The 15,390-nt window shown below is 32.6% G+C and overlaps 1 protein-coding gene across 5 annotated transcripts; it reads right to left on the reverse strand.

Annotated features, from left to right (window-relative positions):
* Positions 1–6,460: 6,460 nt before the first annotated feature.
* Positions 6,461–14,979, reverse strand: LOC144561091 (ent-kaur-16-ene synthase, chloroplastic-like). 5 transcript variants are annotated; one of them, XM_078310308.1, is made up of 16 exons: positions 14,838–14,979; positions 14,365–14,474; positions 14,186–14,230; positions 14,005–14,051; positions 13,620–13,896; positions 13,365–13,545; positions 12,909–13,126; positions 12,684–12,804; positions 12,135–12,232; positions 11,224–11,441; positions 11,029–11,141; positions 10,848–10,943; positions 10,512–10,727; positions 7,301–7,442; positions 6,964–7,209; positions 6,461–6,859 (listed from the first exon to the last, which is right to left on the reverse strand). In XM_078310308.1, exons 1-16 carry the CDS (start codon positions 14,846–14,848, stop codon positions 6,563–6,565), a joined length of 2,436 nt encoding a protein of 811 aa, XP_078166434.1. In that variant the 5' UTR covers positions 14,849–14,979; the 3' UTR covers positions 6,461–6,562. The 5 variants fall into 5 exon arrangements, with proteins under 5 accessions (XP_078166434.1, XP_078166435.1, XP_078166433.1 ...); XM_078310309.1 differs by having other exon boundaries at positions 14,014–14,051; positions 14,365–14,477; positions 14,838–14,948; XM_078310307.1 differs by having other exon boundaries at positions 14,365–14,477; positions 14,838–14,948.
* Between the last annotated feature and the right edge of the window lie 411 nt (positions 14,980–15,390).

Raw genomic sequence — 15,390 nt, forward strand, 5'->3', positions numbered from 1 at the left:
GGAAAGTGGAAAAGTTAGAAAGCAAAAGCAATCAATGCATGCTATGCAGCGATCCGGACGGTGAGTATTTGTAGTCCCACTATTGAAGTTAAAAGTTAACTGACAACTCTATATAACATTGAGATGAAGACAAAACAAAAATTCAAACGGACATGGATGCCCGCAAGGGATGCGCTGTTACTCTCGCAGATATAAACGGATATCCGCTCTTTTATATCCGCTCCGTTTCCCAGTTACCATCCGAATCCGGATGAATTCTTAGCATATTAAAAATATCCGCATCTGATTCGCAAAATTATCCGGATCTGTTTATCTGAGTCGGATACGGAGCAGATTTGACATATCAAAAATATCCGCATCTGATTCGCAAAATTATCCGGATCTGTTTATCTGAGTCAGATTTGAAGCGGATAATCCGTTTTTCTTTTTGTTGTTTATTTTTATCGAAGAGTAAATCTAGGGTTTTAAAATATCCCTTTTGTTCTCCTTTTTTTTGTTTTATAAAAGCTGTTCAGCCTTTTCTAGGGTTTTCGCAAAGAGGAGGGTTCAAATGCACCCAAATTTTTGTGCACCCAAATGCACCCTATTTTTCAAATCCTTTTTCTCCGTTTTCAAAGTCCAAATAGTCAATCCGAACCGTTAGATACGATCTATATATTAAGATGTGCTTGGAGACCAAATTTTATATTTTCTGAAATTTTTTTACTATTTATTAAACCACTTTGAAAATCGCTGATCCAATGGTCCAGAAAATGTAAAATCAGCGATTTTCAAAGTGGCTTAATAAATAGTAAAAAAATTCCAAAAAAAGTAAAATTTGGTCTCCAAGCACATCTTAATATATAGATCGCATCTAATGGTTCGGATTGACTATTCGGACTTTGAAAACTGAGAAAAGAAATTTGAAAGATAGGGTGCATTTGGGTGCACAAAAAATTGGGTGCATTTGAACCCTCCTCTTTCCCAACCTGATTACCTTAATTCCTTAGCGGGTTCCAACCTGATTACAGAGGAAACAACAAAATGATGAGAATAAGATATTTTGCTTTGTGGAACTTGGGTGGCCTTTTTCTTGCCTCTTATTTTTTCTGATAAGAATCAGATTTCAGATGACAAGAACAGATACGTTGTTTTCGTTTCTTTTAGTTTTGCCGGTATAATTTTGTTAGTGTGGTATTTTCCTGGCTTTGGCTTCTATTGGTGCTGTCATTTTCCCATTTAATACGGGCTTTTCTTTACGGGTATTGATATGTACAGATGCTGTTGTGGGTTTTCTGATACTGATAAGAACATATGTTGTTTTTTTAGTGTGTGGCTGTGATAGTGTACAACTGGTGGCCATTTGGTACATGCGTTATTTGATTTGGAACCAGATTTTTTACATCTCCTCTTATATTTTATATTTTTATTTTCAAAGTTTAATATGTCGATCTGAACTGTTCAATATGATATACATACTAAAATATATTTGAGGATGAAATTTTATAATTTTTGAGCAGTCGAATATACAATTTGAACTTTAAAAACGGAAATATACAATAAGTGGTATAATGAGATATGAAAGACATCAGGTATTGAAACCCTTCTCTCCTCTCTCTCTCACTCTCTCTCTCTCTATGGGGTTAAAATGCACCATTGGTTTTGTGCCCCAACAATACCCCCACGTCTCTATCTCCGTTTAAAGAGTTCAAAAAGTCGATCCGAACCGCTCAACATGTTATACATATTAAAATGTGCTTAGAGACCAATTTTTATATTTTTTGAAATTTTTTACTATTTTTTTAGATAGGTACAAAATCACTGTCTTTGGACAGTCAAGATGCAGTGATTTTGTACCTATCTAAAAAATAGTAAAAAAGTTCCAAAAAATATAAAATTTGGTCGCTAAATACATTTTAATATGTATAACATGTTGAGCGGTTCGGATCGACTATTTGAACTTTGTAAACAGAGATAGAGACGTGGAGTATGGTTGGGGCACAAAACCAATGGTGCATTTTAACCCTACTCATATATGTATATATATACAAGGCCGGCCCTGATGTTGGGCAGCCAAGGTGACTGCCTCAGACCCCAAAAAACATATTATTTTGTATATATTAAAAAAGTTAATATGTATCTATTAAAAATAAATAAAATATTAGAGTCCAAACTTTGTATATATAAAGCCGAAATATTTGAAAATACTATCGTCCAAAAAACCACTTAATTATGAAAATTCAAAATTTAGCACGTCCGCAATGTCATATGATGGACACATTTTTAGCGTCTGTCATTTGAAATGGCGGACAATAAAAAATCTCAGATATTCAAGATTCAATGTTGAATTTTAATTGGTTTTTAATAATTTAAAAAAATAGAATGAACAACTTATAATTTGAATATGTTAGAAGCAACATAAAAAAAAATAGATAAAGTATGTTTAATTTAAATATACTATAAGCACTATGAAATATTTTTCAGGCATGATTTTTTCCGGTTGTAAAATAAAATTAGATGATTTTTTGATGTGTTATCGGAAATAATTAAAAATACTTTTGATCTGAGTTATTGATCCTGTTTCAAAAGTCACTTGTAGGTAAATTAAGAAATTATCGCTTCTAGCACATATAAATTTTAAAATACTCCATTTATTTTAATATATTCCTAAAAATCACTTCTAAAGAAATAGATAAAGTATCTTATAATTTAAATGTACAAGAAGGATCATGATAATTTCTTTCTTTACTAAAAAGTGACTTTTGAACCAATATCAATAACTCAGATCGAAAGCATTTTTATTTTTTCAATAACGCAAGAAATAACTTAATTTTTTCTTACATCCGCAAAAAGTCATGTCTAAAACACGCTTCATTGTATTTCTAGTACATCTAAATTATAAGATATTTTATCTATAAATGAATGTTCTTTGTAGTACATGGTAATTGGAGACCAAATTTTACAATTTTACATTTTTACATCTTTCTAGTATGTGTGTTTGGAGACAAAATTTTACATTTTTTTTGGAAATTGTTTACTATTTTTTTAGATTTATTGAAAATTGTTGCTTTTCAGACAAATCTGGACCATAAAAAACAACGATTTTCAATAAATCTAAAAAAATAGTAAAAAATTTCCAAAAAATTTAAAATTTGGTCTCCAAACACATATATTAAGCCACATTGAAAATTGTTGATCTAATGGTCTAGTCTGGTTTTAATGTTTGGTTAAGCCACTGTTGGATCACCAATTTTCAAAGTGGCTTAATAAATAATAAAAACATAAAAAAAGATGTAAAATTTGGTCTCCAAGCACTAATGGTTTGGATAGAATTTTTCGACTATGAAAATTGAAAAATGACTTAGTTGAACGAGACCTCAGGAACACTAGATTTGATATTAGCCAATCTCTCTATATATGTATGTGTGTGTATATATATATATATATATATATATATATATAGGGGTTTGTCTAAATTGCTGCTGGCAGCATTTCGGCAGAGGTGCTGCCGGGGCTATATTTAGCCGTGTGATGTCCAAACAACAAATCCAAACCGTTAGATGTTTAATCTATATTATAATCTACTTGGAGACCAAATTTTACATTTTTTGGAATTTTTTTACTATATATTAAGCTGGTTTGAAAACCGCTGATTTCAGTAAATTTCTGCAGTATTGAAATCAGCGGTTTTCAAACCAGCTTAATATATAGTAAACAAATTCCAAAAAATGTAAAATTTGGTCTCCAAGTAGATTATAATATAGATTAAACATCTAACGGTTTAGATTTGTCGTTTGAACATCAAAAAATAGAAAAAACAGTGGCAGCACCGCCGGCAGAAATGCTGCCGGCAGCAAATTAGCCACAGCCTATATATAGATACATATATATACATATATATAGATATGAGTGAGTCTATGGTACTATGCATATTACGATTTATTACCGTGCTACAGCTCTATATTCGAGTTTTCGAATCCTAACGGTCGATCCGAACCGTTCCTCTTGTTCTCCATATTAATATGTGTTTGGAGACCAAATTTTACATTTTTTGAAATTTTTTTTACTATTTTTTTAGATTTATTGAAAATCACTGTTTTTGGATGATCCAGAATTTTCAGATCAAGTGATTTTCTAATTATCTAAAAAAATAGTAAAATTTTTTCAAAAAATGTAAAATCAATTGAAAATCACTGTTTTTAATTAAATATCCGTATAGAACCATTTCTTCACGAATATTTAATTAAATATCCGTGTAGAATCATTTGAGGTAGTTTTTTTTACTTAAATAAATAAATTGCTAATGTGCCTCGCTAATAAAAAATATAAAAGTGATTCTACGGGTGAATATTTACGGTTTTCTTTTTAATTTTTTAGGTTCGATTCTTCACTTTCAGATTAAATAATAAAATATTTTCTTAGTTTGTTTCGCCATCCCACCTAATAAAAACCTAAGGTTTTCTTGATTTTTCAGATTTTTCAAATTCCAAATTTCAGATTTTTCAGATTCCAGATTTTTCAAATGCCTTTTATTTTTTTTATTTTTAAGTTTTGCATTTAATATTTAAACTGAAATAAATAAATTGCATTTAAACAATGATACAAAATTATTACAATGATAATATTGAACAACAGATCATACAAAATCATAATATATTAAACAATGATAAAAGTTTTCACATAACACAAAATAAAAGATAATACAGACTTAACAAAAAAATTGGAAAAACTAATAAAGAGTAAAAATTAATTAATAAAGAGTAAACAATCAGGAAGGCTCGAATTTTAGAAGAGGTGACTGACGCTTGGTCCTACGGATGTAGGGCTTTGGCTCAGGATGGCCCCTAGGGGTCCGCCTTGGCTTTGACTGGGGTGGCCACAGCCAGTTTCTCCTAAGAAAAGACTCAAACGATGTTGGTTCTTCTTTGTTCTCTGCTGCCACTGGTTCTTTGTTCGCAACAATTTTGTATAGAGAGTATTAAGAAGTGTATTTCTCTTTGATCGCAATTTTGTTATATATTGAGTTTGAAGCATCGTTTCTTTTTCAAATTCAAATAATAGACAGATTACTTTCCTTTATTTCTGATTTATTTCTAAGTTATTTATTTCCTGCTTTTAGAAGATTGTTTCTAAGATTATTTTCTCTTTCTCTGTATATTCTTCTCTCCCTCTCTTGTACATCATTCATTAGAGAAAAGAAATAAAACGAGTGTGTGTGGGTGTGGAGGACGTAGGTACCAAATTAGTACGTATTGAACAGAGGCGGAGGTGGGAGAGGGAAGTAGAGGTAGAGGTGGGAGTGGGAGGTGGGAGGCGGAGGTGGGAGAGAAAGGTGGAGGCATAGGTGTGAGAGGGAGGTGGGAGAAGAAGATGGAGGTGGAAGAGAAAGATGGAGGTGAAAGAGGAAAAGAGAAAGATGAAAGAAATAAAAGTTGTTAAAAATAATAATTATATTTAAAATAGAGTTAGTTAGTTGGAGGATGAAATGAGAGATGGATAGGTGGAAAAAATTATAATAACCCTATTTTCTATTAGTTTCGGTAATTCTCGGGTCTAAAAAAGGCGGCTCAATTTATCACAACCACATATAGCTGCAAAAAAAATATACTATAAATACATTCCAGCAAAATGTTTGCACAATATTTGATTTATCGTTTAAAATTTGCACAAATAAATTTACGTGAAAGTATTAAATATGCTTTTGAGAAATATTTATTGAAATAGCACATGTAAGTTTATCAGAATATACTGAATATACATTGAAGAATATTTCTTAGTTCTACAGATGATGCGACCTTTTGTATTGCTTAAGAAAACAAACAAACGCACATTTTGAATTATAAATGTGTTTTCGAAATACTGTGCGCACAATAGTTGATGTATTTTTTACGATCAGCACAAAGTCTTATGCAAAAATGATTGATGATATTTCAAAATTATTTATCTTTTTTTACTTTGAAAATATTCAGAATTATTCATCAAACATGATAATGATATAATTATAAATCTCGTTCAAATTGATTAAATGAATCATGAAAGACTATTTTTGCTTTAGTGAATTATTCTCAAACTCTACTTCCAGAAATAACTATAACCAATGGAAGTCTGTAGGGTAGTGTTCGGCACACTCTCCTTAGAGCTTCTTAGAGCTTCTTTGAAAATTAAGAAGTCTTAACTTTGTCAAACACCTACTCTTTTGTAAAGCTTAAAACCACTTTTTAAGCCTCCTTTTGCCTATATTTTTAAGCTTTTCTCAACTTTTAAAGAGTCATTCCACATGACTTAACCAATGAGGCTTCTTAAGAAGGATAAGCATCCACTTTCTTAATTTCTTGTTGTCAAACATCTCTTCCTTAACAGAGTTTAAAATTTAATCCTACCCAACTTGCTGAACATCATCTATGAGTGCATATCCCTGCAAGAATGAAGTCCCAACCGAGCTATAAAAAATTTAGGCCTACTTAGAATAAAAGGGGCCCACTTTAACTATCCTTATCTGAATTTATAAGCTTCCAACATCAGAAATATTTTCAAGAGTGATACAAGCTGAATTGTACATAAAAGTATCATTTGCAGATCTAACCTAAACATTAAGTGAATCATTAAATACTGCATTAACTGCACTAACCATTTCTTTAGGTGAACTATACCCGTCTGTGTTCATATAGAATGAGTGAAGAATTTTATACATTTTCCAGAATAGCTCTTTGCAAGGCTTTGGAACTGCAGTTCCCTCTTTGAGCACTAGTTTCAGTAACTCTGTCCTGGTGTCATCAATTGACTTCTTCACATCTTTTTCTGCTTCTTCTATGGAAAGGGAATTACCAGAATTCAGAATACGTAGAGACACACTATTTAATTTCCCTTCTTTTCCATCTCTCTGTATTTGAAAAAAATATCAGTTCAAGTGGAAATAAACAATTATTAGTTCCACATTCAAAATAACAGAGAAAATGGATAAAGAAAACAGTAAAAGAAAAATACCTCAACACCACGGATGTCGTTTACGAGACGACCACATGTGCTAACAAGTCTTAACAAATGATCAGACTCGTCATGTTTTAATATTTCGTCAGTAATCTTCAGGCCCACAAAATAAAAAGCTGGGAGAATTATGGGCCCAAGTCCGAAGGATACTGAACCATTTTCCATATATTCTTCCAATGTTGGTATTGATTTATTTCTCTGCCACCTTGCTTCAGTCATCATAGATCTTAGCAATCTCAGCCACTACAACCACATGCAAAGAACATGTAACAACAACAGTGGTATAACAATACGTTATCTGTATTCTGTTATATATTTAAACATGAGATCTTACTATTTTCACTAGATGTTCGGTAATGTCTTTATTTTGCAATGTAAAAGCCTTGGTTGCAAGCTCATTTATAAAGCCATCAATAGCCATATAAATGATCTGTACTTGCTCACTGTAGAATTCTTTTCTGCACTTTCCATCCCACCTTTACAACAAAGAAAAAATAAACAGAATACCAATTAATTTATGTCTCCATGCACAGGTCTTTAATGCCTTCCTTATAGATGGCAAAACATGACCTGATCTAAGGACCCAACAACCCTTGGAAACCATTCACCCCAGAAAAGAATAAAGAAAGAAAGACAACGCAAACCCTTACCTAATCTGACAGTCGCAAAAAGCCAAACCGACTAAGCCTGGTTGGACTCTAATCCCAAACTATCCTGACAAGAGATTGTTGATACCATGGTTCTGAAACTCAGAATTGGATACTTGACTGTGGAATTGGAATCGGATGAATCGGTCGGAATCGGAATAATCAGATCGAAAATTCGGATTTTTTTGGCAGAAGCTTGTTTTGTAGCTAAAATATAGGAAAAATTGATAAAAGAAAAATTTATAAGGTGAGCATCAATACAATACAAAAGAATATGGATAGAATTTATTAAATGATTAAATTAAATACAAAAAAATATGGATAGCAATTATTAAATGATTAAATTAATTAGCAATTATTAAACGATTAAATTAATCATTGTAATTCCATAATTAATTTTGACAACGATATTATTACAATCATACAACTTAAAGATATCTAGCTAGAATCAAGTATGAATAAACATGACAATTATTGTTTAATATTAATAATTATATTTAAGTAAAATAAATATTATAATAATTTCTCACTTGTTCATATTATTACAATTTGAATGAATTTTATCCGATAGTTTCTCAATTCATATTATAATAATTTCTCAATTTATATGATAGTTCAAATTAATTTTATAATTGAGTTTCCAAAGAATAGTATGCTGAGGAGCAAATTCCATGTGCCAATTGATCTTTGAGATTCTACTTTAATGAATATTTTGTTTGACTAAATGTATTTTCAACTCATTTTTTTTTGTTGCCACTGGTCCACTGTGGACCAAATCCTTTTCCACGTCTAAACCTATTGGTCTATTAAACCAAGTTCATTTATAAAAATGTATACATTTTTCTTTCTTCCTCACAGAGTTCTTCCTTTCTTTTGTCCCAAATCGAACAAATTTTCTCAAATCGACAATGATAAACCCAAATTGACACATAAAAGATGCGGAATTGGCCTCAAATAGAAGAGAATTGTCTCAAACTCCTTGTTCAGCCTTTCTTCAAGCCTCCATGCGGTCCAAGTCACCCTACGACATCAAAGTCAGGTGAGACTCGGTCGAAATTGGTGAGAATCTGCCATTTTTTCTTTGAATCGGATCAACTCGGAGTAAAACTCGGTTGACTCGGTGTAACTCGGCTTGACTCGGCCGAATCAAGCACTGTTCATCCGAGTTTTGCCGAAAAACTCGCATAGGCGTGAGACTCGGGTGAAACTCGGCCCGGTCCCGCCCGATTCCGAGTTGACTCAGAATCGGCCGATTTCCGGAACCATGGTTGATACATCTTAAATTACGGGGATAATGTTCGCATAAATTTGAGAAATCATTTGAAGTTCTAGTTTCAAACTAAATTGACCCCAAAGCACCATACTGATTATGACCAGTACAACCTGAACCTGGCAGCCCGGCAAGCTCAAAATAACTCCACCCACAAACTATAAAACCTAAACCTGACTAACTCTGCATCTGAATCAACATGAACCTGAGACAAACTAAGCCTGACGACATTCAAGATCCATGAAATTCATACTCGACCTGATCCACCTGTTGCAACCATAGAAGAAAATATCGGCCGTTCCGGACCGGAATCGGACTGTACCGATCATAGTAGGAATTATCGGTATTGGAATCGGGATTGGTCCTTGCCGATACCGATACGAGATCGGGGTATCGGATCAGGATCGGGATCGGCTCAGGATCGGGTTTTTTTTTTTTTTTTCTTTATGATTTGCTACGTGAGGATCGGCTCAGGATCGGATCGGGGTCGGCCAATACCGATCCGGATCGGGATCGGTATCAGCCGATTATTCCTACTATAGTACCGATCCGATTTTAGGCCGAGTTACACTGTATGTGAATGTTTCATCCAATTTAGGTCGAAACGGTCCGATTCCAGTCAAATTTTGGACTAAATGGTTCTATTCCAGTCAAATGTCAGCTGAAACGGTTTTATTCCAATCATACGAATCTCCAAAAAAATTTCCGTGCAGCATGACTCGAACCAAGGATCTCTTGGTTATGAACCAAACCAACTACCACCACATTATGCTATCTTTTGTTGCTAAAATACATAATTACATGTAAATATAAATGTTAAAATGCTTGTATTATATTATAATAGTGGATTATTTAATTGTAATTATTTGTTTAAACGTAAATTGTTGACAAATTATTTTTTATTATTTTTTCCTATTTTTTAGTATAAAACAAGTTTATGGAAAAAAGTTTGAGTTTCCGATCCAATTTGGCCGATTCCGATCGATTCACCCGATTCTAATTCCACTGTCCAAAGACCGATTCCGATTCCAAATCTGATTTTTCCTTCTATGGTTGCAACCCCTGCCTGCTATAATTTTTCAGTATCGGAAAGTAATAGCAATAATACTAATTACAGAGGCAGTGATGGAATTTTTCCATGAATGTGGTCAAAATTTTGTAATATAAAATAATACCACAAATAAGATAGATGTATGTATGTAACAAAGAATTTGCACATTTCTCTTGATTTGAATATATAAGGATGGTCACAGAATAGCAGAAACAATACAGAAACAATTTTTTGGACCTTTTTTTTTTGTGGGTGGGGGGTAGAGTTCTGTTGTTGCCCCTGGATAGAAAGATCTGGTTAGTTATAACTCAAGTGTCGACATATGGTGGAGATGATGGATGTTTGCATAGACAAAAAGAAGCAGATATGAATCCCGGATTATATGCAAGGCCAGTACAGCAATAAGCTCGAGATATCAGTCATTCTATAACATATGCATGTTTGTATTAGATTTTACATTTTATTTGTAATTGTTCCTATTTTGTCATTTTTGGCTTTGAAGAATAGAAAGGGAAAGAAAAAAGGGCTGAATTGGGTCTGAATTTTTTTCATACTAATAGTGCAACAGTTGTATTACCTGTCAAATAAAGCAACAAAGCTCTCAAGCTCTTCAATAGATCCTCCAACGTCAAAAAAGTCGTCTACTATGGTTCCTAAAACCGAACCTTTACACCATGCAATGCGTGCTTCTGACACATCTGGTGAAAATAATGTTGCTGCGCCAGCTAGGTAACAGTATGTTAGTTTCTGACGCGCAAATTGGAGCTGATTCAACTTGCACTGTTTCACCCAACTGTCAACAAAAGAACACAAAAAAAAATAGTATTGTTATAGTGAAGAGAAATTTTATTAGCATTCCTACTTGAATTTTGATAGTTTGGTGAGCTTGAATAGTAGCTGACAGGTATATTACCTATTCAGGTCCTTTAGTTCCTCTCTATAAATAGATTGACAATTGTTGAAGTCTCCAACAGCTAATTTAAGAACATCCTCATTGGCACTGCAAGGCCTGATTTGAGATAAGAGTAATTTGTTAAGCTAGGTTTATGTTCTGATCTTTCAATATATAGAAGAATGTTAAAGTAAAGATTTACATATGTGATGTTTTGAGCATCCGGATTTTTCCAAAATTGAACCGCTCTATACTTCTCTTGTGGTCAACTCGATCCATATTAGAATAGAATGGAAATTCTAAAGCAAATTTCATCTGAGAAAGAATATGCACACAAAACATGAAAAATAAATGAAATATAAATATCAAGATTATATTTTGTACAGTTGGCCAGTACCTCTTGATAAACTGTTTGGTCATGAGAAATTGGTTCGGTAGAAACTTCTTCTTTTAATAAAATGCTTGACCACAAGTTTATTTTGTTAAGAACGTCTTCATTTGAAAATAGTTTCGTTTGTGACGCCTTGTATATTTCTATAACCGGCCTCATATTTCTCAAGTATCCATGCATTGAATCATTGAAACTGCTCGCCTCTTCAAATTTCATTAACAGATCTGTCAGAAAAAATATAACAGTTCAAGTCCTGAGTGAAGCCATCACCACATATCATAAGTAATTTCTGAAGAATAAAGACACTGACAAATCATTTGTACACATTCCAAATTAAACTTTATCTTTCTTCATTTGTGCAAAGAGATTTGGTACATTTCATGAAGCATGTATTATACTTTCTAATTTGGATAAATTTCAGTAGAGGTCACTAAACTTTGTTACTTATCACGAATTGATCACTCAAGTTTGATTTGTCTCTTTTTAGTTACTCAACTTTATTATTTTTTCCAATTGTCACGAATTGATCACTCAAGTTTTACTTGTCACGAATTGTCATTCCATTCAAAATATTAACGGAATATACTCATTCCATCCAAAATATTAACATAATGGGCATATTCTATCCAAAATACTAACGGAATAGGCATAAAGATTTTGAATGAAAAAATATAGAAGGACTTGATTGGAACAAATAACAAAGTTGAGTGACTAAATTAAAAGTGAAAAATCAAACTTGAGTGATCAATTTGTGACAAATAACAAAGTTTAGTGTCTTATGACAAACTTGAGTGATCATTAGTCCAAGTAAAACTTCTCATTCTTAGAAGAGATATTGTCATATCCATTTTATTCTGAAGGCAAGTGCAATATATTTTATTCTGCAATATACTTAGCTGTTAGGTTAAGCAAAATACCTGAAGAGATGTCATATCCATTCATTCTTAGAAGGCGAAAGGCCATGGCAGAGGTAGCCATATCTGAAATTATCTGTTCATCTCTCTCTAACCAACAACTACAAGGCCAAATTATTAATATTAAAGTACGTTCCATAGGACACAGTTAGGGCTGAAAGCAGAGTGAATTCAGAGCGGATAATGCTAATAGCAAATTTTTATCCGTCTACTAATGAGCGGATATGAATACAAATATGGATGGTAAATGGATATCCAAATCTAAAATGGTGTATCGGGGGCGTCTCAAGGGCGCCAACTAAGCCTATACATCACTTGGTGTATCAATGTCGTATCGGGATAACATAGATTCCAGCAAATTATCCGAATCCGAATATGATTCTTTTCTTCCTACTAAACAAATATCCAGATCTTGGAAATTATCTATTTCGTTTATCCGAATTCTGATCTTAAGTGAATACATAGCGGATTCAGACAGATATTACCATGCCAGATCCGTTTTTACCCCTAGACAGTACAAATAACAAAATCAGCCTCAAACTAGAACATTACCTATATGCTCTATCTAGAATTATCTTTATTTCATCACCAAAAAACCGAGCTATCCCCATGTTTTGAAGAGCATCAACCATGAAAAGATGAGAATGCATCTCCATGGGATATGTAGCAGGCACTAACAAAAATGTAAGTAGATAAATAAGCATCGTCCATTAATTATTTTTTTTTATTTGAGCAAAAAAACTATAATTTTCAAGAAAGGAAAGAATATAAATGTACCTGTAGAGCCGACTTGCTGTAAAAGTGAACTCAAGTAGTTAAAAGCTTTATCATCATAACATTGGGTTAATAAATAAGCAGTAGTCGAAGGAGAATTCAATATTGACCCATTTGCCCTCTGAAATTTCATAATATTATTGAAGTCCAGAAAACTTCCTAGTCCTTCCGCAATATAAGCCATGTACTCTTTTCTCCCTCTAGAATTGTTTATAGAATTCCTATATATAAAGAAAAATAGATAAGCTGGCAATGAGAACAAAACCTCTTTCTTTTAATTATTTTATCTTTCATATGAACAAATAAGGCTGAAACTCGTGCAAACCATATTTATCAAGGGAAAAGAAAATGCAGAAAATGTGGAAAAAAAAAAAGAAAGATCGAGAAGCTAATATAAGTAGATAAGTTAAATTATAGAATTTTTGTTTATCTTTATGGAATCAATAACATATTTTTTACCTTTGTAATTCCAATTTTTGGAGGGAAAGGATTTCACCAACAGCCGTATCACCTAAAGGAAGCTTAAGTCCGAATTCAGTTGCCAATTTGAGCATTCCAGGAAAAATAATATTAAATCCAATGGGAGAAGTCAATTGCTCATCAAAAATACTCCCGATATTTGATACAAGGAAGCGAACCCCTGCATTAATGGGATCTAGTTATTTCTTGTTCGATGTAACTCAAAAGGAACACAAAATTAAATTCTAAAGTTACCATTTTTTATTTGTTCTTCCCCACAGCTCCATTTCTTGAGAGCAAGAACACAAGCCAAAGTTGAAGATAGTTTATCTTTTAAAAGAGAAGGACCAAGATTAGAATTTCCCCATGATCCATTTTCATGTTGATTTTGCAATATCCAATCAAGACAATGATCAAAGCATGGATCTTGATGTGAACTTGGGTGTGGTACCATGGCGACCCATGCCGTATCATAAGGAGAAGCCGTCATGTGAACATATTTCAGTTGGTGTTTGATTTTCTCAATTGAGTCCTATACACATCAATACCATAAATTGAAATATTAATATTTGCTGATTGATAAACATTGTTACGATTATTCTAAATTGGAATAATTAAATGCTATATGATAAATTCATACTGTCATTACAAGGAATGAGCTCTCTCTCTCCTTCAAAGATTGAACATCTAACCAATAAAGATTAATGTTGTACCGGGTTAGAAAAGTAACACCTTATAATCAAGAATCTACTGTTCTGTTCAAACTTATTAGCAATTTTCTGGCAAAAAATAAAAAAAAAACTTATAAGCAATTCTGTTACCTGATATAGAAGCTTGAATTGATAAGTCCTTCAAAGATTGAACATCTAACCAATAAAGATTAATGTTGTACCGGGTTAGAAAAGTAACACCTTATAATCAAGAATCTACTGTTCTGTTCAAACTTATTAGCAATTTTCCGGCAAAAAATAAAAAAAAAACTTATAAGCAATTCTGTTACCTGATATAGAAGCTTGAATTGATGGTTTTCTAAAAGCTCTCGATTTTCCATGATTATAGAAACTTATGCCCCATGATTTATCATGCCAAGAGAGAGAGATTGAGCCATGCCTACTTATACAAGAAAACAGAAAGAACAAAATATTATTCTCCTTAAATTTCCTAGATGATTTCATAAAGAAAATTGTAAATAAATCATTTTAAACTTGATATTTATTTTCTTTCCACCGAAAATAATAAAAATAATTGATTATAATTTATAGATTTGAGTTTACAGAAAAAATAAATCCAGTGAAGAAATGAAGGGACTACAGAATTCTACATGTTGAGAGTACTACAAAAGAAAATATGAAAATTTACAATTTTAATGCTGAGAATCCAAAGTGCTATACGAAACTAAAACTATATATATATATATATATATATATATATATATCACGCTGATCAATACAGAGAAAGAGAGAGAGGGAGTACCTCAGAAGCATATTTGTGAAAGAGAGAAGGAAAGATCTGTGGAAAGAGGAAAATTAAAGACGAAACATAAAGCAAGCTGGAGATGCGCCTTTATACGATTTTTTGTTTTCTTCCTATTTTAGAAAAGTAATTGCACCATTTTATTATTTTAAGGAAGATTCATTTTCACCCTGTTCGCATTGATGGAAAATATATCACAGTATTGACAATTTATTTGAGTTTGACTAGTATGACATCAATGTCATTTCAGTTTATATAACACCAACTTTAAAGCCTATCTAATCGACTTCAGACGACAAATCCAAACCGTCCAAAATGATCTACTTCATTAGTGCCACGACCCGCCACCGGATCAGGGATCACAACAAGAGAGGCACCCTCGCATTCATCTATCGTCCCGTCAACTTACGTCGCCAAAAAAAAAAAAAAACAGAGTCAGCTACAAAGCTAACCGATTATTTAAAGACGTGCTTCTTTATAATTGGCTTAATTAAACAACCATTCAAATAAACTGAATTAATCCACACAATTTCAAGTCAAATTATATCTACAT

Source organism: Carex rostrata, chromosome 10 (assembly GCF_964058835.1).
Source record: "Carex rostrata chromosome 10, lpCarRost1.2, whole genome shotgun sequence".
NCBI classification, from domain to species: Eukaryota; Viridiplantae; Streptophyta; class Magnoliopsida; order Poales; family Cyperaceae; genus Carex; species Carex rostrata.